At 40.3% G+C, this 26,314-nt stretch overlaps 1 protein-coding gene across 1 annotated transcript; it reads right to left on the minus strand.

Annotated features, from left to right (window-relative positions):
* Positions 1-1,183: 1,183 nt before the first annotated feature.
* Positions 1,184-26,146, minus strand: rps6ka5 (ribosomal protein S6 kinase, polypeptide 5). Its single transcript, XM_034144474.1, is given in 23 exon segments — positions 1,184-6,286; positions 6,817-6,980; positions 7,953-8,112; positions 11,766-11,957; positions 13,346-13,516; positions 14,825-14,918; positions 15,786-15,919; positions 17,104-17,229; positions 19,311-19,472; positions 20,383-20,533; positions 20,620-20,666; positions 20,668-20,724; positions 20,881-20,965; positions 21,401-21,417; positions 21,419-21,508; positions 21,604-21,663; positions 21,665-21,720; positions 21,914-22,051; positions 22,054-22,131; positions 22,289-22,318; positions 22,321-22,359; positions 25,820-25,867; positions 25,870-26,146. Coding segments are annotated over 23 exon segments (2,430 nt in total). The 5' UTR covers positions 25,892-26,146; the 3' UTR covers positions 1,184-5,977.
* Between the last annotated feature and the right edge of the window lie 168 nt (positions 26,147-26,314).

The following is a 26,314-nucleotide window of genomic DNA, read 5'->3' on the forward strand; positions in this document are numbered from 1 at the left end:
ATAATCTTTTCATTATATATCTTTAGCAAAAGATTCACTGGTTTAAGTTTCTCATGTGTAATCCCCTAATATTTGGTAAGTATCTTTTTTTACAATGATATTAAAAACTTTGAGTTTTGGGCAAAATATAAAATATGACTATTGCAGTTTTGGTTTTTAGATTCTTTTCTGATATTTTTATAGGTCAAACAATTTGACGATTTATAATTGACAATGTTATGTTAAAATATTTTTCATTGCAATATGTAACATGGGTAAGTGTAATAATAGGTAAGGACTCAAAGACCTAAAGCCCTTCACTTTTTACACATTTAATCACAGATTTGCCACTTAACAGAAATAACAAACGATGCTCATTTATCATGACTTTACCCATTGTCAATCATTCCTTTATTTCCCATATTCCCAGAGTCCATTCAGATCCTCCTCAAAGGCTCACATGTTTATTTGTCATACAATATTAAATATGGTTGCATCTTAAAATCTTTTTTTTTTTTTTCAGCTTCACTGCATATAACCGTTTTAATCAGAGCACACAAATAATAAAACTGGACATTTACAGTACTTACAGTTCACTTTTTAGAGACACAAATCTTAATTTGGTTATAAATATGCAATAAATGTACATAAGACATACATCTCTGGTCCTGCTAGACAACATGAAAGTCATATTTTAGTTTTGAAGCTCATTTAACACAATCTAAAATGTTACTCATCTATGAAGAAAGGCTGAAAGGAGTTCATGCTGAAACTGTTCCTGGCACTTTATCAAACACTGCCATCTAGAGGCCGAAATAAAGTTGCCATGACTCCTAAAATGCCGTTTAAATTTAAATATAAAAAGATAATTAACCCTAAATCTAAGTTATTAGTCAAGATCAATAAATGAACAGGAAAACGCACATTTATTGTCCTTAAAGGTGGGGTAGGTAATTTTGGAGAAACCAGCTCGAGTGCGCTAGAATTTGAAAATACACAACCGGAAAAAATCTGCCACTTCCTTACAGAGCCCCTCCTCCAACACACACGAACGCGCACATGACCAATGAGGGCACGAGATAAGTTTGTGCACAGATGGAAGGCTGACAGGCAGGTAGGCCATCCAGTTATTTTAGCCGGGCCGGCTAAAATGATTGGTCGTGCTTTTTACAGTACTACGGCTTACACAGATTACATTTTTTTTATGTATTTATTGTCAAAGCACTTAAGATATTCATTGCTATCGGGATGTTAAGAGCATTCCATGGAATATAACAAAAAGTGTTTCTGAAATAAATTACATACCCCACCTTTAAGTCTAGTACACACACACGTCTTGGTATTCGAAAATATCTCCAGTAATACACTTTAAAAATACAATGAAGCAAGAGTCCATTGAAAGACCCTCCATGACTGGTTTCAGGTTATTAAATGTACATATTCAGCCACTAAGTAAAGCCTTTATTGAAGCAAATCAAGGTTTCTTTCCTCATCGATGGTGTGCCAGAGACCTGGATGATGTTCACAGTGCCCTAAAAAAGCAGATATGCACACGGTGTGTATTCACTGCAGTAAAAGTACTATTCGGTGTTGAGGTTCATGTCAAAGTATCATCTCAGAAATGTAGGAGCAGAAACAGACGGATGAATAAGTTAACGCTTTTTTTACCTGCACAAAATCAAAGAGGACATTTTCTCTCTTTCTTTTTTTTAAAACAACAAAAGAATCATAGTAATAATTAATTGCATGATAAAAAAAAAAAAAATAACATACAAGTGCAAAGTTTTGCCTTTAAAGCTTGATTGCGTGTTTGGAAACATTTCAATATCGACCAAAGGGAATCACTGCTACAGTACTTTTTGACACGCTCAGTAACGATATGACAAGAAGAGATGAAACGTGAGAAATATGGACAGGAACTGAGCAGCAGCGCATGCATGATGGTGATGAAGAGGAGGATGATGATGATGATGCCTAAAGTGGCAGGTTGGCACAGGCCCTGAATGACATCTCTAACAATTGTGTTTCCCTCATTGAAACAAACTGAATACTTTTCAATAATCTCAGTCAACATTAGAGCACCGAGTCAACTCAATGAATTCAAAAACACACGTCCAAATGTCGAGCTGACAGTTCTCTCATCTGACAGTAAAACATCTTCTCCCAAAAATGGATCATTTAAGGGTCAGTTCACCCAAATTCCATAAATACATCCAGTATTTTATAGTACAAGTGCTATAGCTTATGTTTTATATGACAATGGTTGTGATATTTCTATGTTTGGGATGCTCTCAGCACTGAACAATTTAAAATAAAAACTAAATATTTTATTTTCAGATGTAATGTGTATAATCCACACCTCGTAGTGTGGACATATTCATAACAATTGCTTTGTTTCACACAACAAATCCTATAAAAACTGTCATTTGAGTGAAGCTGACCCTTCAAAGCAGTGTTTCCCAACCTTTTAAAAGTTAACTTAGATGTTATTAAACACTATTGACCGAAATGTGAACATTGTGTCTTATCTGGAAAGCTCATTGTAACTCTACACCTCCAGATCTTTGGTGCCAGATGTTTAAACTTCAGTCATCAGTCCAAACCAAAAAAAGTGACATGACTTTTTCCATAACAGGCTTTAAACAATGTGTTTTCCAAATTCTCTCTAGGACATGTTAAGAGATGTATATGTGTACAACGAGTGGATCTTCCCTGTAAGAAAGTCTTAATAAATGTGTTTTGACATAAATGTACATTTAATGCTTGGGGTCTCCATGTTGGAAACCACTGCTTTGAATGGTCATATTACGACGGGTCATTTCTGCAGCTCCAGCAGAGGTTTGGTCACTTCAGCACCACGGACAGATTCCATAGTAAAAACGGACAAAAAAGAGCCACAATGTCTTAGCATCCGTCTAAAAATGACCACTTTTACAGGAAAAACATGCACACAAAAAAGCACAAAGCCGTGTTCTCCAAGATGAGACTTTCAGCTTTGGCACACACATTGGTCTCTTAATCACGACACAACTCCACTGACAGACGCTCACAGGAACCGTCCAATCCTTCGACTCTAAAATGCACAACAGCAGTCACGGCTTTATACAAAACACTTCAAAGTACCAGCCCTCTAATTCATGTTGCAAAGCGCTACAAAGGTTTGGTTCAGGATTTAACTCCAAGAAAAGCTAAAAAAAGAGGAAGCACTGTGCTCAGGAAAAGTAGCTTTCAGTCAATTTCCAGGGAACCAATAAACAAAAGTGCATCAAAGACAACAGGACGTCCAATCAGACCGGCCCCCCTCCCTCGGCTCTGCTTCACAGAGGCACGCTGAACGAGTTGTTCATCAAAGAGGGGAAACCTAGTTTTAAAAATCTGCCCCGGGAGACGTTGGTACTAAACCAAGCCGTTCCTGTGATACACGGTTCTTTTCCCTACAAAAAGAGAGCGCTGGTCCCACAGCGTGTGGAGCACGGCATATCTTTGGAACAAACAGCACTGCTTCAGCTAATAGAGCCTGGCTCCCAGAGGGGAGCTCCATATAGGACACTTTTCCTCTGCCTCCACTTGAGCTATTAATACACCCAAACAAAGGAAAAGAGGCTTAATGAGGCAGCAACAGGGAACTCATGCGAACTAAGTAAGACAAGAGCTTCGTAGCGTTCAGCTTCAAGGATGCCAGCTTGTTGTACCGGCCGCGGATACAACTCTGCTATTTCCACTGTGGCTGATGAGGGTAAAAGTACATTGAGAAGTGAGTTTGAAATGGCAAAGCAACACAACAGTGAAAAAAGATGCATAGTTTTAAAGCATGATAATGTGCTGGATGTGGTCTTTTTAGGTCCTATAAAGGATCTCTGATGAAACACGTAAAAAGTTTCAGAGATGGAGCTTTTGTCAACAGTCAGACAAACAGAAACTGTGACATAAATATAAGAAGCATTTCTTTGCATATATGCATGAAAGGATATTTCTCATGCAGCTTAGAGCAGCTACCTTGAAGTTAATGCTTTGGTTCGGATTCAGAGTGCATTCAAATGGAAGAAGATGAGGGAGTGTGTGAATGCACACAGTAGTCCCACTGCGTCCTCGTTGAGCACGAGAAGCTGTTTGAGGCAGCTTCACATACTGAACACAGAGACCCAGGACATGAACAGAATACAGTATTTCAACTATTACCTTGAAAACAGACTAACACATACTTTTTCAAAAAACATTTACCAGAGCGTGGCGTTCACTCGCCGAGCTCTCCTGGTTTACACCAGAGTTGTAACATCGGGACATTAAAATATTCAGGCTATTGTAAAAAGGGTTCTTGGTGTTTTCATCCAAACACCAGGAAAACAGTCAAACTCCCCCATACATGTGGGCATATTCAAATGTGCAAGTAAACAAACTCACATTAAATCAAGTGAGAATCTGCCCGAAAAAGCCCATTAAAGAAAGAGAAGGAAGAGGTTGATGTTTCAGTTTACATCATGCACGGGGGATTTCATACTAACCAGATATCTGCCTCAAAGTGAGAGCTGTCACATAGTGCAAAGATCACCGTTTCAGTCATGCAGTACAACATGGTAAATAGAGCAAGGGGCGGGGGACTTGATGTTTTTCATAAAGGGAAGATCGTTTGTAGAAGTTTTAAGACTTTGGGGAACGACACAATGGGCAACGTTTGCACTAGATTGCATTAAAAGTCAGAATGTACCACCAGCCTTTTTTGGCACATAAACCCTTTCATTCTCCAATAATGTGATCTTTTTTTTTATCTGACAAAGAAGCCACTTGATGCTGCACATTTGGCATCACCACAACCGCCTCGACTCCTTCACCTCGCACTAAGCTGATCAGAACTTTCCAATTGGGATGTTCTGCTCAATCCAATTGGTTGTAGTTATAAGAAGCACATCCAGTGCCGGGCTAAATACTGCCTTGAGGATCAGACCGTGTGGAACAACAGCACTGCTGAGTCTGGACGTAGTCACACTCCAACATCAGAGGCAAACATCTGTCTAAAATAGCTCTCCATGTAGGGTGACCTTCCCTCAGGCGGCTGCACTCCCTCATACAACAATAAAAGACATTTGGCTGAACAAACTACATCCACATTTGGTTGTTCCTATTAAAAATGGTTTGCTTCTTTAGTCCTTATGAACAAGGACATTACTTTTTTTTAAATCTACTTTGACACAACTGCAGTCCAAAGAACTTGCATAACTTTCTCATAGCCGTCTTTTCTTTCCCATAATAGTCTTACAATGTCTACTTAGCTGTGTCTCAGTAACCTACTCGAAGCATTAATGACGACTACATAGATGAATGAACAACCATCTGACCACATAGAAACAGTCTTTTGAGCTGATAAAACACACACACACACACACACACGTTAAAGGACTCACTGTATCCCTTATTTCTTTTCAGATCAGGTCTGAACCATGAATAAGTTAGCAATATAGCTTATCATAAATAAATCTCAGTCTGTAAAATTCACATATAAATACTCTGCTTCGCGTTGCAGACTTCCCGGATCAGAGAAGTGAACGTGGACGTTTCTCTACGCTGCGTTTCTTCTCTCCCTTTAGACAAAACATAAACACGAAGCATCCGTGGTGTAAACACGACGACTTTCCCTTTAAAAACCTCAGGAGGCGAGGACAGACACGGGTGAATGGAGCGGACGGAGAGCGAGCTTGCGGACTTTCTATCGTCTGTCTGGACCTGGGGCAGTAGGGCAGTGTTTGACATTTTGGACCCTGGTGGCGACCTCTTCCTGGTCCGGTCCCTGATCGACACAGTCAACGTGAGAGAAAAGAGGCTATTGCTAGTGATGATTGATTGAGACTGAGGAGAGGGTCGCTGCTCCTGCTGCATGCTTGGTGTGGAGACGTGTGGACGTCCATGCAATCGGAGGGCTGCCAGGGACGGAGAGAAAGATAAAGGAGCTGGTCCGAGCCATCCTGCAGGTCCTGAAACCGTCTGAATCTCAACTGTTCCTGTCTCACTGTCCCTCTGAGAAGTGGAAGGCTGGATGCTCTGCTTGGTGCTCAGAGTCCGTCCCCAGGGCCGCGGGGGTGTCGTCGGCGGGCGTGGTGAGGGGGGTGCTGCTGCAGGGCTGCGGCTTGGAGCTGCCCTCTGGAAAACTCTTCTCCAGAGACTGGGAGGAGGAGGACGAGGATTGCGTGCTCTCACTGGAGCTGCTGCGGGTCTCCGTGCTGGTACTGGTCTTCTTCATCTTCCTCCTCTTGGCTAGCGGCGCTTTGTCCACCGTCTGCAGGCGGAAACCTTCACGCTTACATTTGTTAAATGCCTGGAACAAAATAAAAATAAATGGGATCGTTGAGCAAGTTGTTGAGATTTTATCTGAATTATTCATTTTACAAGGGATGCACTGATTCTTATACTTCAACTCAGGGTTTCTGCTGCTATTCAATGCTAACCCTTTAGCATTGGATTTAATAGTAAGCATCAGGGTTGATACTGAAAGAATATATCAGATTTGGTAGATCACATATTTTCCAAAATGTTGCTTTATCAAATGCGTTACCAATGAAAAGGGGGTTTTCTAAGATTCAATCCTAAACCAAATCCCTTCGTTAAACTAGGGAACTAATGACTATTTTAAATGTAAATTTCTCCTCTGTGGGACGAATAAAGGAATTCAGATTTTCAATTCATTTCAATGTATTTATTTTCCCTTTCAAAATGCCTGTTTTACTTTGGATGATTGAGCTGCAGGTTGAAAACAACGGATCAATACAACCCAAATGTTTCAACAGGAAGCCCAGAGTTCCCGACCTACATCTAAAACAAGCACACACACTGCAGGTCATTTCTTACATGGAAGGTAGCTTTGACGTAGGTGTGGACGGAGGCAGTGGAGGAGCCGAGGATGTCGGGGGTCATGAGAGGGTTTGAGGACAGCTGGCTGTCGTCCTGCAGCCAGGCGTTGTAGCGCAGGCCGCACATCTTAATCCTCTTGTTTGGGTCCACCGTCAGCAGCTCTGCAGGAACGAGACACGGATAATGACCTGCTGCTCTAAATACTCAGGAGAGGAGGTGACTTCCTTCTCAGGAGGCTCAGTCACTCTGAGCTACTTTGAGGGTTACAAGTTCAATCTGTGACGCGGACATCAACAAAAGGGTGCTGCTGCCAACAAGATTGAAAACGGACAATATTTTGGGACATGTTGTCACTCAAAATAGACACTGACTCTTTAAATAACAACTTAATCTAGATTTCTTATGTTTTTTTTTAATGCTGGAAAGATTCATTCACATTTGAGTAAAGGAGGCCTTTATCTTCCATTAGAAATGATATGAAACCACCACACACGTCACACTGTTTATTTTAGTCCTTGTAACAAGTGAGATCACATCTGAACTGTGTTGTATTCTGTAAATAGGGGAAAGGGCATCAGACATGTTCCTATGTTGTCCTAATTATTTTTAATTTACACTATTTCTGTATTTTTAAATTACATTACATTTTTTTTTCTTCTGAAACCTTAACTTCTTGTCACTAAAACTTGTACTTATACACGTCAGCAGCTAAACCCTACATTTCAGTTTATGTATCTTCAACTGTAAAGTATTTACTTCACAGTACAATATTTTGAGCAATAATTCAACCATCTGGTTAAGTCAGTTTTGCATTTATTTATACTGAACATTCAACTAGAATTCTTATTATACTATATATTATATTATTATACTAACTATTATTATATTTTTAAATGTAATCTTATAATCAATTTTTCAGCATTATTATCAATTGCACTGTTTTTATAAATGGTGGTTGATTTCACATGCGTTACAATTTTTATTTTCTTAAAACTGGATTAAAATCACAAAAATATGTGATTTAATCCACAGTCTCAAGGTGACATAACATCGGAGCTCTCGTGTTATGAAAATAAACTTCTTGCATATGTCGACACATTGGATTTAAGACAAGCCCCCGGTGTCCCCCTCACCTTGGATTAGGTCCTTGGCCTGCTGGGACACATTCCTCCAGGCCTCGCCTTCGAAGGAGAAGTCTCCCAGTTTGATTTTCTTCATGATCTCCTCAGCACTGGTGTGGGTCAGGCTCTTCTCCTGACACTGGAAAGGCACCTGGCCGGACAGCATGGTGTACTGCAGACAGAGGGAACAACAGTCAGAACACCAAGACAGAGTATATGCAGGAATCCTGAAGTCAAATGTAATACCTTTTAAGACCTTTTTTAAGACCCTTTCCATACATTTTAAGACCTCATCGCCACTTTGAGTTTGAACCAGTCACACGTTACCTCACATTTACTATATACAGTATTGATTGTCCTTCCTCCTTATCTTCCAACCATTTGGACGCAAACTTGCATTTCCCCATAACGATGTTGTTTAACAACCGGCGTAAACGGACCTTCGCGCGCTATCAAGCAGTGAGCGTGCGATGTCCTGTTCAGATGACGTCAAATCCAACGGGATGCCATAAATAAACTACACAGAATCACACTACACACCTACGCAATGATTACATTCAGGCAGACTGTAGAATACAACCTCTTTGGACAATTTAGATACTTATTGAAAACAAGCTACAAAATGTAATACCTTGGAAAATGCCCTTTAATACTTTTTAATAGCCTTAATTTTCGCTAAATTGATTGATCAACTTTTAATACTTTTTAAGACCCCGCGGACACCCTGCAAGAGGACAGTTTACAGACCTAAAGATCTAAAAAGTTTGCGTGGCACAAGAAATGCCTAACTAGGAGATAGTGTTTGAACATACCTGCTATCTCGACCTTATTAACATACCCGCTCATTGGAGAAAATAACTTTTTCCCTTCGACTCAAAAGCAGAAGGGGGATAGATATTGGGAAAAATGGGATTGTTATAAAAGTCTAGGATCTTAAAAATAGCTTTTTTTGTCTGACATTTTGTCCGCATTATTCCACGGTCATGCTGCGTGTTGTTTACCCAGCAATAAACAGCGCGGTGTGCTCAGCTGGATTAAAAGTATCCTCTCACCTTGGCCTGCTTATATTCACCCTCAGATTTCTCAATAGGGTGACTGTAGTTGGGAACAGCCCTTTTAGCAGTGGAGGATTTCTCCCTTTCTCCCTCCCTCCCCTCGTTTCTGTGTCTGCTCATTTTGCTTCCAGGGCATTGTACACACAGCTTGTCAGGAGACATTTCATCAATCTTCAGACACACACTACTCCCATTTCCCCCCAGGGGGCGTCTGTGTGAAGCAACACTCTTACAGAGAGCCTGGACTCAGAACGGATGAGTGGCCAAATACAGAAATCTCTCTCTCCACCCTTCCTCCCTCTGCTTCTCTTCCCTACCTCTCCTTTTAATTGTCCTCCACTACACAGAAATAGCTTGAATTAGGATGACATTTCCGCTACCGGGGAAAAGCGCCTCGTATTAGTGCGGCCTGAGAGCCGGTGCCGCTTGCTCTCTTCATTTTCGTGGTGAGCGTTAAAGTGTGTCAGCTCACCACAGGATGCTGGAGGTTGTAGCGCTGAACACGAGCAGGAGATGAATATCAAGCAAATGAGATTTAAGAGAACACGCACACACAGGCATTTGTACATGTGCACACCAAAATCAGTACGAAAAACAGCTGATTGCTTAATCAGAATGGCCAGCAGCAAATGTTTTCTCCATTTATTGGATAACATGAACAACATCTCTGATTTAGAAATGATTTGATTAACATTATGATGAAAAAAAAGTATTAAGAGAAGCTGTGGATTTTGACTTTTTTTTTGTACATTTATATCATCGGGTCATTTTTGTAGAGAATTGTAGAATGTGATAGTTTAAAGGAGGCCTGGACTTGTAAACACATAATGTTGCTCCTGAATAGAGTTCATCAATGATCTGTTGTTTAATTATATTCCTTATTAAACAGCATCAATGACATCGAAATGTGTCCGGTGCCTTGCTCAAGGGCACCACGGCAGGGCAGGAGGTGAACTGGGACCTCTCCAAGTAGCAGTCCACACTCCATATTTAGGTCTGGTCGGGGACTTGAACCGGCGACCCTACGGCTCACAGTCCAAGCCCCTACTGACTGAGCCACTGCCGGACGATTTGGATATGGGAAGAAGGTATCCTTAGCAGCTTTTAGCGTTACTTGTTAGACGCTTTTATCCAAAGCGACTTACATACTCAATACTGTGGACAATCCCCACAGGAGCAATTTGGGGTGAAGTGTCTTACCCAGGGACACAACGACATGCTGACTGCAGTGGGGTTTGAACCTGTGCCACAAGCCTCATTATATCAAATATTAAATGGCAAAAATGTAAACATACTTTGCTTGAATTATACATTATTTATATCATGTTTATTATTAATTCAAAAACACTCAGCGATTTAAAAAGTTGAATCCAAATCCTCCATGTAAATGTTTGAGGATGTGGATACGTTTTTCAAGCGAACCATCAATAGTGACGATAAATGCTGCCATTATTGAATGTTTACTTTAATTAATTTAAAGAATTTCTTCCATTAGGCCAGTATTCATTATGTGACATTAATAAAACTGACCATGAGAAAAAAAAGATCCCATAGTGAGGCCCTAACATAGTGATGCCCTAACATAGTGATGCCCTAACATAGTGATGCCCTAACATAGTGAGGCCCTAACATAGTGAGGCCCTAACATAGTGATGCCCTAACATAGTGAGGCCCTAACATAGTGATGCCCTAACATAGTGAGGCCCTAACATAGTGAGGCCCTAACATAGTGAGGCCCTAACATAGTGAGGCCCTAACATAGTGAGGCCCTAACATAGTGATGCCCTAACATAGTGGTGCCCTAACATAGTGGTGCCCTAACATAGTGAGGCCCTAACATAGTGATGCCCTAACATAGTGATGCCCTAACATAGTGATGCCCTAACATAGTGAGGCCCTAACATAGTGAGGCCCTAACATAGTGAGGCCCTAACATAGTGATACCCTAACATAGTGATGCCCTAACATAGTGATGCCCTAACATAGTGATACCCTAACATAGTGAGGCCCTAACATAGTGAGGCCCTAACATAGTGATGCCCTAACAAAGTGATACCCTAACATAGTGATGCCCTAACAAAGTGATACCCTAACATAGTGATGCCCTAACATAGTGATACCCTAACATAGTGAGGCCCTAACATAGTGAGGCCCTAACATAGTGAGGCCCTAACATAGTGATGCCCTAACATAGTGATGCCCTAACATAGTGATACCCTAACATAGTGATACCCTAACATAGTGATGCCCTAACATAGTGATGCCCTAACAAAGTGATACCCTAACATAGTGATGCCCTAACATAGTGATGCCCTAACATAGTGATGCCCTAACATAGTGATACCCTAACATAGTGATACCCTAACATAGTGATGCCCTAACATAGTGATGCCCTAACATAGTGATGCCCTAACATAGCATCCTAAGTCCACTAAAGATTACAGTAATGCCAAAGATAGCGCATGTTTTGCAACTTATTTATAATTTTACACCAATTTCCATCAGTTCCTCCAACAAACTTTTCTTTTTCTTTCACCCTCATTTCATAGTATGAGCCACAAGTTCTCAGGTTACCCAATATAAGAAGAAAAAAAGACAAGCACATAATACTCAGTCTTTAAAAACTGTGTCCAACAATGGCATGGTATTTGATTCATAAAAACAACTGAAATTGCAATACTGGCTTAGATGACCTCAGGATAACGCAGAGTTGAATAATCATTCGTATTTAGTTTGAACCTGAGCCGCTCTGATGTCCCCCAGCACTCACCAGAATGACCCCCAGACTCCACAGGTCACATGACTCGTCGTAGCCGTCGTACTTGAGGATCTCAGGCGCGGCGTAGTGCAGGGTGAAGCAGGGCGTCTTCAGGAGCTGATTGTCTGGCGGTTTGAGGCGAGCGAAACCAAAGTCTATGATTTTTATCTCGGAGTTCTCACTCTCGTCTGTGAAGAGCAGGTTCTACGAAGCAATTGGAGACACGGACAGCAATCATTTCTTTCTGCTCAGCAAAAACTGGCCCACTCGAGAGTTTTACTGAATTGGACATCAAGACTTGTCTGACCAGGTACATGTTAGGGTCAAACAATTGTACTCTTGTTCGGTGGAAGATTGCAGAGTCATAATGACAATACAACAGATGAAACAAAGTTCAGAAAAACACAGTTATTCTGTTTTAAAAGCTTATGATCCAGGGTGTCTGTATTCATCACAAAAACACAGACTGTGCTCAAACTGAAAACTATTTTGGATTGGAAATTAGCAGTCAGTGATCGTGCTACAGGCCACAGTGGAGGGCAAACAAATGGGGAATTTAACTTCTATTGAATTATTCTGGGGAAAATTAATCTAAATCGTCAGATGGAGCAGAGAAATAGCCAAATCATGTTGCAGTTGCGCCAGTTGTTTTTTCAATTGTTTTGTATTCACTAGCCTCTGATGTCAGGTAGAAGTTAGCTACACATGCTCCCATATGTTCCCGACCAATCAGAGTAAGGTTTTTCTTCTTCTTAATAATCACATTTGCCAACCAACTCTTGTAAAAGATGCATTCCACCACCAGCCACTGGGTGAGTGTAGTCTAATGGCTGAGAGTGAGAATTTGCATGTGTGTTTGGGGGGGGGGGGATTACAAATGGGTAACCATAGAGAGGCGAAGTCCCGCCCATCTACTTCCGACCCATGGAACCTTATTTCGGAAAAATTATGTATTGAAGTCAATGGGGACAGAAAGATTATCTTTCGATCCCGTTTGAATTGTGCCACGAATTACACATATGATGTTTGTCAATCTTAAAAAATAATTTCCAAGTCAAAAAAGTCACAGTTTGTCGTAAAATTTTTGAAATATAAGACTATGAAAAATACGCAACTAGAAAGACTACAAATCCCAGAATCCCGGTCCCGCATGCTGGCTCTTACGGAACCGACTAACTCCCCTTGTGTGTATGTACAGCTCTCAATATGCACAGACTTGGAGTGATTTTCACCTCGTTTAATACTTTTCGCCTCATTCTGAAAGAAAGAAGAGAAATGTGCCAACGTGACGGCCGTCTTGGTGTGTGGTGCGAGACGGGAGATGTAGCTCATTGAGCGGTTTCACACAAAAAAGTGTTACTTCACAGTTTTACGACACTTTTTTTTTTTTGACTTGTAAAATTATCTTTTAAATTGACAAACATCATATGTGTAATTCGTGGCACAATTCAAACGGGATCGAAAGATAATCTTAAAAATATATATATATATATATATATTTATATACATAAAAAAAGTTAGTTAAACACAGAAATGCGATTAGAGAATGGAGAGAATTTATAAAAGTGGCTGAAAAAGCACTGATCCAATACCTCCGGTTTGAGGTCCCTGTGCACCACTCCTACGTCGTGCATGTGACTGACGGCAGACACCAGTTTCCTCATGATGCGGCTCGCCTCTGTCTCGCTGAAGTGTTGCTTCCTGCGGATCCTCTCCAGCAGCTCGCCTCCACCCAGCAGCTCCAGAACCAGGAACGTGTGGAGCTGCAGAGAAAACACACACACAAAACATTTAAAATAAATGTACAACCTTTATTCTTTGAAGATGCTCTAAACAGGGTTCATACACTTTTTTCAATGACTTCTCCATGACCTTTACCTAATATTCCATGACCAAAAAAACTACTCTCTCAGCGATACCACTGAAAATTGTTTATTTTAACATGGAACAGGAAAATCAGGTCTGCATATGAAACATGTTGTGCCTATCTAAAACAAATCAAATAGTAGGCTTACTAGCTTCTACAGGATAAAGCAACTAAAATCTCTCACCAGCAAAATACCTCGTCAGTTAAATGCCATTTTACGTTTTCTTTACTATACGATACAGTATTTATTATCATTATAGTATTACTATTTCGGCGATTAGATAAATATAGATTATATTTGATGCAACTTTAGTCACATTTCCATGATTTTTCCAAAACTTTGGGGAAAATATTGTTTTCCATAACTTTTCCAGGGCCTGGAATTAGCATTTTGAATTTCCATGACTTTTCCAGGTTTTTAATGACCGTAAGAACCCTGTCTAAAGTAGAACAAACCATCCTAACTATTTTTGTGTGTTTTTTTTATATATATATATTTTCAATCTTGCTTTCACAGCTTGCTGCACAATGAAATCTTAACATGTGAAATGATGGATGAGAACTTTTTGTTGCATAATAAATAAAAGCAAAACAGCCCATCCTTGATGCCATGATGGTGAAATCAAACGATAGCATTGAGTGAAAGTGAAAGGGGCCAAACAAAGTGGGAAGGGAATAATGTGTCTGGGCGTTGGGGCAGAGTTTCTCATTAGCGCTCAGTCTGGGGAACAAAGGCAGGACTGCGTTGAGGCGAGGCTTTGATCTGGGTCACAGGCCTCCGAGGTACAGTAATAACCCCACTGAGCTCATCAGGACTAAAGTGGTGCTCCTGGGTTTGAAGGAGCGGGGATAATGAACCTGTACACAGTCAGCCACACGGTCCACCTTCCCAATAACCCGGGTGAGCTACATTTGCAACACACTTAGTTTGGTTGGAGTGTACGGCTCGATTAGCAACACAAGTAAATCTAGGTTGTTTCTATTCAGCGGTGTGAATGGGGGACTGTCCAGCTGCAGTTTATAAATACGTTTGGTGTGAAATATCGGGCACACGGAGAAATGTTTATGGGACAATACAAAGGAGAGATAAAGATAGACCTCCCTATTAATCTGCCTCGTTCCGGTTCCAGGACTTATTAAGGGCTCCACAGAGAGCCATGCAAAACAGAATTTATGGCTGTGTAAATGTATCAGCTAAGATTACCTGGTCGTGGTAGATTTCATGTAGCTTGACTATGTTAGGGTGGCCGTCGCAGAGCTTCAGGGCTGCTATTTCCCGCTGAGTCTGCGCCTCCATCCTGCAGCAAACACAAGCAGGAAGCCAGAGAACTGTCACAGAATACAACATAAATACACACATACACAGTAGAGTGAGAACGTGGCCCAGTTCTGTTTCCTTTTATAGGTTTTTTTTAATTGCCACAAGCCACTCTGCAGTTTTAATAATTATTATATTAAGTGTGCCTGTAAAAATAATGTGCAAAAGTAGGATTTAAAAAGGGGACAGAATATCACCCATTCATTTTCTACTTTGTCAAATATAATCTTTTGACAGTAGGTTGTCATTCTCTAATGCCCAGTTTGATCCCATAATTCATAGAGGATCGCCCCTTTTTATATTCCTCTATAAGTAGCAAACGTGAATTTGTACGTGCAGTTTGGCTTTGCTGATTTTATTTACCGTGACATGCACAAACTACAACTAACAAATAGTTAGGAAACAATAGGGTGCTGATAGAAAAGTGTGAACAAGTCTTCAGGAACATAATATTTGTTTGTGCTTTCTTATTATAGCTATAATATTTGGTGCCACACACTCAGTGGAGGAGTGTAGTGTAGGACTGCAGTCCACACACACGATCAAAGCTTGTTTTGTAACAGTTTGTTTGTGAGAACAGATGTATTTACATTTAATTAACCCACATCTAGCAACCCTTAACAGAGTAATAGAGCAAATACAATCTGATACATGTTGAAATTGAGTCAAATTCGGATTTTTTTTGTATTCATAGGTTTTAAGATAACATACCTATTTTATGTTTTGTGTATGATTTGGCTGAGAATTTACTAAGTGAGAGAAAGAGGGAGCCGAGCATGAACATCACACAGCCAGAAGCATCAGAGTTGACAAACACATCTGAGGAGAGCAGGATGTGAGTTTGTACCTCTTGCTGACAATCTTGACTGCGTATTTCTGTCCGGTCTTCTTGTGTGTGCACCGCCTGCAGATGGAGAAGCTTCCCTCTCCCAAAGCGCTGTCCTTCAGGTCCATCTCATAGTTCATGTAGAAAGGAGAGTCCTGAAGACAGTGGACAGGAAAGCATTTGGTCAAATATATTAAAAAAATAGTATGAGACTAAGTTCTTTCTGTTTAATTAAATGTTTTGTACACTGCTTTTCCTATGATCATGTGCAGATATTGTGCAATATATTTGAAGCCCGACAGCTGTTTTTTAATCTTTTCTTACAAAATACTGTAACTACTGCTACCAAACACAACAGATCATGTTCTTTGAACTTCTTCTTTAGAGATCCTATGTTGTCTTGTTCTCCACGAAAAAACACAATTCATGTGGGCGAGGCATACAAGTCCTCTCTCATGTGTTCTCAAATTGAAGTCTAAGGAGTCTTATTTACGGTATTTATATTAAATATGCAACCTAATTCAATAATAAGTGCCAACAGCCAGACACAAGTATTGCTTATTCTATGTGATTATAAAATGCGTATGCAAAACAATGAGGAACCAAGCACATTTCTCTTGTTGTGCAATGTTTTCAAAGGCATCTGCAAAACACCTGGAAGTAGCAAATGTAGATTTTCTAGATCTGTGATACAATATGAGAGATCACTTAAAGACAAGATAGGAAACTGTTGACTGGCTTCCTGTTCCTGAGAGAGAAAATCGCACAAAATCCTGTTTAGCACGGTGAGCTGAGGCTTTATGGAGTTGGAAGCATACAGTTGCCCGACTGCTCGTCTTAAACTTCCCCTTTCTGAAGTGAGTAAGCACCAAAAAAGGGAGTAGGCTATTAGTCATGGAAATTCTATTTGATATGTCTAGAATTTTGTTGATTAATTAAACATTGCACCTTTTGGGGCTGGACTGAAAATCATTAGAATGATTAATAGTAGTTCCCATCACCAATGTAACAAATCTGGTAATAAATCTTGAAAACAGCAAAGTTTGCAGCAGCTACTCAGAACGTTGATGAAAACGCTTGAAACCTAGTGAGCCCACAAAACAACAACGCACAGCTGCCTCTCAGAAAACATTACGCTGGACAGATACACCAGTGTATTCACTGATAAACATAATTAAATAAACAGGATCATGCCTGGCAACTGAATCTAAACATTTGTGAGGAACACAAGTTTGAGTGAAATGGAGAAGATAGGGGGGAAAAAAATCTCACGTGTCTGTGACAGCAGCCATTAGCCTAAGTGTGTTTGTGCTGGAGGATCCAAGTCCATCCGTCTCACCTTCATCATGGCGCTGCGGGCCACCGCGGCAGAGCGGGGCCTCTCGGAGCCCCCACACAGCTGGAGATGGTCGTCCATCACCACATTCCTCTTAAACAGGATGGAGGGGGCCATGAAGGAGTAGCCCTGCACAGAAACACATGAAGTCTACGTGTTTACATTGTAAAGTGAGGGAAGGACTATAAGGACAGAGAGAAAAGTACATCCAGTTCTGCAGCCTCAGTAAGAGCCTGATTAAACTTTATCTAATGTATAACAGACATTTATAGAGTCTTTTCATTGTATTTTTACTTGAAATGATAAACAGGGTATATGCAGGAATCCTGAAGTCAAATGTAATACCTTTGAAGACCCCTTTCCATACATTTTAAGACCTCATCGCCACTTTGAGTTTTAACCAGTTACATTGGCGACACACTTTACCTCACATTGACTATATACAGTATGGATTGTCCTTCCTCCTTATCTTCCAACCATTTGGACGCAAACTTGCATTTCCCCATAACGATGTTGTTTAACAACCGGCGTAAACGGAGCTTCGCGCGCTATCAAGCCGTGAGCGTGCGATGTCCTGTTCAGATGACGTCAAATCCAACGGGATGCCATAAATAAACTACAAAGAATCACACTACACACCTACGCAATGATTACATTCAGGCAAACTGTAGAATACAACCTCTTTGGACGATTTAGATACTTTTTGAAAAACAAGCTACAAAATGTAATACCTTGGAAAATGCCGTTTAATACTTTTTAATAGCCCTTCATTTTCGCTAAATTGATTCATCAACTTTTAATACTTTTTAGACCCCGCGGACACCCTGTGAAAGCACTAATGACAAGGTAGAACAAAATGTCAACTATATTTTGGTGTTTAGTTTTTACCTAATTTATTTTTCTCATTTTCTTTTTACAAAAAATAGAGGAAGATCTTGGGTAAACAATTATAAGAGAATGAATATGAAATACATTTCAAATCACATTTACTTTGTAAAATTGTATCAGGTTTGAATGGAAATCAAACACTACTTTTAGACACATGTATTTTTTGTATTTGCGTATTTACTGTAAAACTTAAAATAGTTTTGCATCTTTCCTCAAGTCTTTAAGTCGGAGCAGCCTGTCAGCTCCACAGTGAGTGGCAGCGGCTGTCCAGCTGTTCCTATTGTCAGAGCTGTCATTGTGGAGGCGCTGCCTGCCTAATTCCAGCTGTGGGGAGCCCAAAGCTTTTAGCTGGCATTAATCTCTCTCTCTCCCTTTTCCCCCGACACACACACAGCTGTGTGGTATGTAGTGACAGCAATAGATGGACGGAAGGATGGGTGGTGAATGAATGAGATGCCCTAAATTGCCGGGCTTGAATATTTGATTGCTCTGCTGTGAAATTACATCTTGGCGCTCTTAATGCAATTTTAATTTTGTTTTGTGAGGCACCGTGGGGGAGCAAGTGCACAGTTTAAAATTGGGATTGCTGTCGTTATCTGAGAGATTGCTAGGCTTGCAAATTATAAAGACCACAAAATTTCAGACTATGTGAATGGCAGCTGAGTGCGAAAAAAGCCAAGATGAAGTTGGCAATCAAAGACTGAAGGCGTAACCGAGACAGACGTGGTGATGCTCTCAAAGTGTAACCTTTTATTCCACGAGAGAAGCCCGTTAATGGATCTATTGATCTACCCAGCTCAAGGATCCAGAAGGCAATCAGAGTTGAAATTTCATGCAATACATCAGACAGCCATCAGCTGGCATAGAGTTGTGGGCCATATTATGGTTCAAAGCTACATCAAAAATAGTCATTCACATCTGTTACTTCAATAAGAGCTGCATATGGCAGCAATTACCTCAATAAAAGCCTCTTTAGTCAATTTGAATACCAGTGCACACAGACAGTCTCATGTTGACTTACAGCAACCTTTTGAGGACATTCAAAACTTCACTTGATTACTTCAATTGCGCTGGAGTATGTCAAATATAGTCACAGACAAAAAGTGGATAATGTATAATGCATTTTTTCATCCGTGTCAACATTTCACACTGCCTGCAACCAAAGCCCAGATAAACATGAGCACAGAGCAAATGCAAAAACAAATGTTGTCCTGTGCAGTGACCTGTAAAGAACACAGAGGAATGAGTATGTGTGCTAACAAAACAATGAGTCACAACAAAAAATAGTCTGGTTGTCCAACATCCTGTAACGCTCTCCCTACCTGGAAGATGCGATCGCAGTTCTGAGGCAGAGCTGCAGGAGAGTAGGTGGGGTCCATCTCCGTGAACTCTTCGGCAAAGTTGCTGACGTCCAGCTCGTCCCGAATCACTGGCTTGAACGGGGCGGGAACCTTCTTAGCTGCCAAGTCCTCCCAGTTAATTTTCTAAAATGAGTTTGGAAAAAATACATTTTGGTTGATCGCTATCCCTTATTAACGCAGCTTAAACAAACAGTTTTCTAAATGCTCCTCACTTAAAAGGGGACCTATCATGCAAAATGCACTTTTGGATGTCTTTTACAGTATACATAAATATGTGTCCCCGGTGTGTCAGGGAACTCACAAAGTGTCAGAAAATAAAACCCTCTCTTTTCCTCCGTACCCAAATCTCTAAAAACGGGGCTACAACGGAGCTGATCCAGATTTGCGTCCGATATGACGTAATATCGGAAATGTAGGCTGGCTTTACACCCCACGGCCCTATCAGAAACGTTGCTATCAGAAACAATGCCCGACTGTTTTGGACGTAATATGGTCGGTGTTTACATTAGCATCGCTACACTCAGAGCTAACCTGTACTGGAGAGCATGTGTGTGAAGAAGCTGGATATAAAAAGGAGCTCACCTTGTGGTATAACCGGCAAGAGAGAAAGCCTTTGAGCTCCATACTGTTTCAGAAATAATCCTTGATAATCCATGATATGGCGTTTCATCACCGCAGTATTTAGTTTCGACAATAGGGGTCCCGCATGAGCTCAGCCCTCTCCTCTTTTTTTTTTTCTTTATCACATTAATTTTTTTAAGCTTTATACCCCAAATCAGCACTTTTGAAACAGGAAGTGAAATAGAGGGATATGAGGCATGGCTAGAATGGGTGATCTGTTTGGTATTTTGAGCAAAACACTTGATAGACATGTTTTTTATATATTTGTATATATCTGAGACCGATGCTATTGCCTAAAAATAGCATGATAGGTGCACTTTTAAAGCAGCCCCATTATGTAGATTACCAGCCCACTCTGTTACATAGCTTTTTTTTATATTATGAAATATTCAAGACAAGCAATGAGACCCACCTGGTAAAATGGGTGTTTTTTTACATTCTCCGCTCCTTTAGGGCCTGAGCCCAATCTCTTTTTGGGGTCTTTGATGAGGAGTCGCTGGATGAGGTCTTTGGCCAGAGGTCCCATATCTTTGGGGAAAGGAGGATCCTTTTTTGAAATCCTCCTGTGATGTGTGAGACAGACATGGTCAGTGATTATAATTAAAGGCTAGATGAAAACTGTGGCTGATGATCAGGGAGAAACCCATACTTGGCGATGTCTGTGTGCGAGTTCTCATCTCCATCCACGGTGAAGGGGGGATCCGCCAGTCAGAAGCTCGTACATCAAAACGCCGAGACTCCACCAGTCCACCGCCTGGAATGAATGAAAGCAAACCACCCGTGACTTAAGCTTAACACGCTAAAAGAAACACCTCACTGCAGGGCACACATCCAGGAATACAGAGAGGAGAATTTAGGCTGCTTCTTTTGATAAACAGACGACAACATGAAACATAAAACTACATCTTACCTTGTCATGTCCAGACTCTCCACCTTCCACTATTTCTGGAGCCATATATTCAATGGTGCCACAGACAGAAAACGCTCTTTTCCATCTGTGTTCACAAATGCACAAAAAAAAATACTCATTTTAAAAATATAACAAAAAAACTTGGTTTTATTGAAAATGGAGTGGACTGTCTGACAACAGTTCAAGATTGAAGACCCTGAAAAACTTGATTTACATCTGACGTATTTTAAAGAAAAATGTGTTTTATGAGGAAGGACATGGATTCATCACATTTGTTTGATCTCAAGGATATAATTAATATCGTTTGGTGATAAAAAACTGAATGAAAAACATCACTTTTATTCGTTTTTTTTAAGGACTTTTCAACAGGGAACCATTATAATCCTTGACTACATGAGCAAAAATTAATGAAAGTTTGGGGAAATATATATATTAATGTTAAAAGAGTTTAGGAGAGAATCTGCTTCTTCTGTTCTCTTTGGGTCATCAGTTTATGGAATGAATGGGTATTTGTATGTACTGTACCTGATCAAATTCCCTTACTGAGGCCAAAGTCTGTGAGAACTATATGTCCACTTGAATCCAGCAGAATATTCTCAAGTTTTAGGTCCCGGTAGACAATGCCAAGCTGCAATAATAAAACGACAGAAGGGTAAGTGTAACCATCAATAGATAAGTCCTGAACATACAAGAGGCCTTGGTTGTGTAGAATCTATGAATTACCTCATGTAGATGTTCCAGCGCTGACACAATCTCTCCACTGTACAGGGCAACTTCTTGTTCCCTTAAATCGCACCCTTTGCACCAAATGTTGTGAAGAGCTCTCCACCATTACATAATCTATTCAAAAAGAGATGATATCATGCATGTCATGTTTCCATCAAATAATATGGCTCTGTTAGGAAAGAGCAAATACTCATTATACTAATTCATTCAGTTGTTAAAAAAAACTTTTATTAAAGACAATCATTAACCTTTTATTTTTCTTGATAAACATAACACAGAAGGCAGTTTCCTATTAAGAAAGTCTAACCAAGAATGAGGTGCAGCTTGGTATCCGTCTGGAAGGCATAGTGAAGTGTGACAAGGAACGGAGACTGGCGGATGTGTTCGAGCACCTGCCGCTCCGTGCGTGTGTGTTCAGCAGTCTTTGCCTTTTGTACAATTGTGGCTTCTTCAAAACCTTCATGGCATACAGCTTCCCTGCATCATGGCCACTCACTTTCCTCACCAGGAACACCTTGCCATATGCTGGTGGTTAAAATAAACAAAGACAGAGAGCAAAGGTCAGTGCAAAAAGGCAGGAATGAATGCTATGACATGCTGATCAATCTAGAAAACACATGGCATGAACACTATCATGTAAATGTCACATTGTGGTCAACACACAGTTTAACATGTTACTCACCTCCTGTGCCAAGCACCTTCAACAGCTCAAGTTTTCAATGCCCACTCTCTCTACGTGGCCCGTCAGGTTGGCTGAAGTCAGAGCAGACGTAAAGTATTAGAATCAGATATAACCATTTATTTCATGTTACAAAACAAAAGTGGCTTGAATTATAAAGTACTGTAGAAAATTCAATAACAAATGTCATGTTACATTTTGTTGTTAGAAATCATTAGAGTAGATAGAGTAGAGAGTCCCTTAGGGGTCTGATGTCCATTAATATTTTATGTGTACAAAAAGACACACAATGATTGAGTCGCTAGCAAAGAAAAACATAAATACTTTCCAAATTAGGATTTCTTTCAGCTGAGACAGGAAAATGTATATTTATATTCAATTCTCTTTGTAGTCCACACTCCCACTTACGTAATTTGTCCCACATTAAGACAACTGAGGCCTGACCTACCAAGCCTTTCACTAACAAAACATTTCATTGATAAAATTAGTCAAGAAATTCTCACATCTCATGTCTAAAGAATACGGTTGATGCGGCCAAGTTGTAAATAAATTGTAATCTGATCCAGCTGTTCTAATAAGTTGCCAAAAGCTGCACCAGAGAACGCATTGCATCACCTTACAGTCTTTCTATTTTGTAAGTGGTGCCCACGTTATACATACCGTATTCTTAGATTTCATTTTGAATACAAAAACACTCTCAGTCATGCCGCTTTTATGGCGAAAAAAAGCAAATTCTGCTGAGCTAAAGGTTTGTAAAAGTGGGCTTTAAATTTAAGGACCAGCGACTTGAACACTGATAAAGCCATAAAAGTCTGTTTTGTTGTCAATGAACGCATAGCAAAACAGCAGCAGCCTGGGAAAGTCAAAACAGGTGAATTTGTTTAATTGTGCAAATAATGAAGACACATGCAAAGTTGCTTCATGTAAAACACCGATGCCAGGATGAGATTATCTTCCATGCCACAGCAAATATACTTGCTACATTAACCAGCAAAAGGTCATTATCTTCCATCAGGGATCTTTAGTAAAGTCAGCCAACACTGTGACTCCTCCTGTCTTTCTCAATCATGGTCTCCCAGTACAGCTGACTGAGAATCGCACGCTCTCACACAAGCGTGTCCATTGTAGTGACAACATTCATTCTGTCTCATACGTCTGAAAATAGGCTACTTAGCATATTTCAGCGGTCTTGATTCATCTTTTTCTGCTGCTTCTCCAGGCACACACAGAAGTAAAGGTGCAATTATTAGACACTGGTGCATACTGTATCGTCTCAAAACAACAACGCTGTCCTTCGAATCTGAGGTCAGGGGTTCAGGTTGCATAACAGCCTTGTCAAGCTCATCTGCCATGGCCCAATTTGAGTTTAGGTGTTTATTAATAGACTGACAGAGGTGTTGAACCAGATGATTCCTTACTATGAGACAAGCAGAATCTCTGCAGTCTGCGGCGACAGAAATGCTTAAGTTCCTCTGAAGAAAACACTTTCCTTAAATTAAATCCTACATAAATGATCAAACTTAAAAGCAGGCCATCGAATTTCAACAAAATTGACCCTAGGTTGTTTCGCAAAAGTAATATTCTGTCTGAGGCTGGAACTACCAAATATTTTCCATTATTGGACACATTATTAACAATTTGCTGATCCTTGTTTGATTAATTACTGATTGTTTACTCAAGGAAACGTGAACTGAATGGCCATCACAACTTCACAAATCCAAACCTGTCTTCATATGTCTTGGTTTGTTCGATTCAAAATACCTACAACATATTAAGTTTACAATTATGGCAAGAGAAACCAAGCTGGGAATCAGAGAATATTGGAATTGTTTTTACTCCTTTCTGATTGAAAAAAAGACTCAAACGAATAAAGGATTGTCGTTGCCAATCAATTTCTGACTAATTGAATGGACTAAGTAGGTCTTTTTTTAAATCTTTTTTATTTTTACTGTATTGTCAAAACTAGGTCAGATTGTTACAGCAGGGTCCAATGCAGAGGGTAATACAGCTGCTCACATGTGTGCAATTTCCCTCCAAAAAACTGACTGACTGCATATTTTAGGGCAGGGCAGTGATGGGAGTGCAGCATAGTCCATGTTGCAGCCTGAACAGCAGCACCGTGTCCATTATAATCCAGTCTGCAAGCTTAGCCAGTTTCCAACTTCATTCAGCAGCCCTCTGCAATTGAAGCCACTCTATTCAAAATCACATTCAAATGCACTATGTGTAACTTTAAACTGTATTCCTGTTGACGTTCTTGAGATGCTGTACTGTATGTACATCACCCCACAACCTTACTATCATTCAGTCTAAATATTGCAACAAAAGCCAGTAGGATTCAGCACTACCGTGACAGTTTTAGCTTGAGGGTGGATGTTAGGCATTTAACAAGGCTAGCCAAGAGTCAAAGCAATGCACCAGTCTACCAGAACATACAGTGTCTAATGTGACTCTTGATGTACACACATGTTATAATGTGCAGAATGAAAACAAGCCAACATTTTACTCCTGATACTTGCAGCCACTGCAGCTGTGTCTGTTTCTTTGTTGGATAAGAGAAGTTAGCTAACAGACCTGGCAATAACTACAGAACCACATAATTTACATCTGGTAATCAGAGGTGGAAGAAGTACTCTTGTACTAAGTAGAACTACCAGAGATCAGGAATACTCTGTTAGAAGTAAAAGTCCTCGATCAAAATCTTACGTAGGTAAAGGGACAAAATCATTAGCATCACAATATAATAAAAGTAGCTCAATTAAAGTAAGTACTCAGATGCAGATTTGCTGATTTCAAAATTATATATTTGTATGGATGCAGCAGTGTGTTTCTCACAGCTGGTAAAGGTGAAGCTTATTATAATTCCTTCCAATAGTGTAAGGTAGCTTGTGGATTTACTCCAAATCCAAATCTGCAAAAGTAATTTAAGTATAAAAATAAATGTAGTGGAGTAAAAGTACACTATTTGAAATACTCAAGTAAATTACAAGTCCCTCAAAAATGTAACTTAAGTACAGTAGTTGAGTAAATCTACTTAGTTACTTTACACCACTGCACATGTATAACTGCAGAATGAAACCAAGCTAACATGTACTCCTGACACTTGGCAGCACTGCAGCTGAGTCTGCTCCGACCGGGCAGTGACAACAAACCAACTCAATTAAATGGCTATTGACTTTAAGTTAAGGCGTTGACAGGCATTATCTACTTACAATCTCTGTCAATGGTCTTATTTAGCCTAGGTAACACGTTAATTAGTAGCTGAAGCTAATGTTCTTTCCTTGGCAGCGTTATAAACTAGCTAGTGAGATGGTTAGGTAACGTTTGTTTGCGTGAGACAGCAGCAGCCTCAGTAATAAGTGCAGCTAACGTTAGCCTTCCTCTGCCATGTTCGGGACTTAACGGTCGCGCTCAGTACAAATGCCCACTGACAGTGACAGCTCTTCACAGCTAGCCAGCTAACATTTCCCCCCGGACACGTGTCTACTAAAGATAACCAGCAATAAATCTGACTGCGTTTGAAGTTAAACTTACCATTTTTCAGCTCATGTTTCACAGAAGTAAAGAGGTCACCTTCTCTGAAGATCCCTCCATCGGGGATGGCATCGTATGTTCCAATTATATTCAAAGATGCTTTTCAGACAAGGTTACGTTCACCTCGCAAGCTAGTTTGCAATATTAACATGCGGAGAGCATAATTATTAAGCGAGAGAGTAACACGCCTGTTAGTTAGGCGCCAAACTTAACAGATGTATGGGCAAAAATGTTGCTACTAAACTAGCAGCAAACAAGCCCAGTGAAAACACTTGCTTCTTCCAGCAGCACACCACAACTGCCACTACCTTCGCAACCAGACATTCCCTCTGCGCTGATTGGGGTTGCTATGTGGAAATCTGACCTCTGATTGGCTCTTTTCGTGTAAGCTACAACTCATCCCGCCTTCCTCAAAAGCTGGTGATGCCTTCACTTGTCCCTCGTTTCACGCTCATGTAAGAGGTCAGAAGTGAAGAATTTTGAGGTGCGTTTAGT

Source organism: Trematomus bernacchii, unplaced genomic scaffold (assembly GCF_902827165.1).
Source record: "Trematomus bernacchii unplaced genomic scaffold, fTreBer1.1, whole genome shotgun sequence".
Lineage (NCBI taxonomy): Eukaryota > Metazoa > Chordata > Actinopteri > Perciformes > Nototheniidae > Trematomus > Trematomus bernacchii.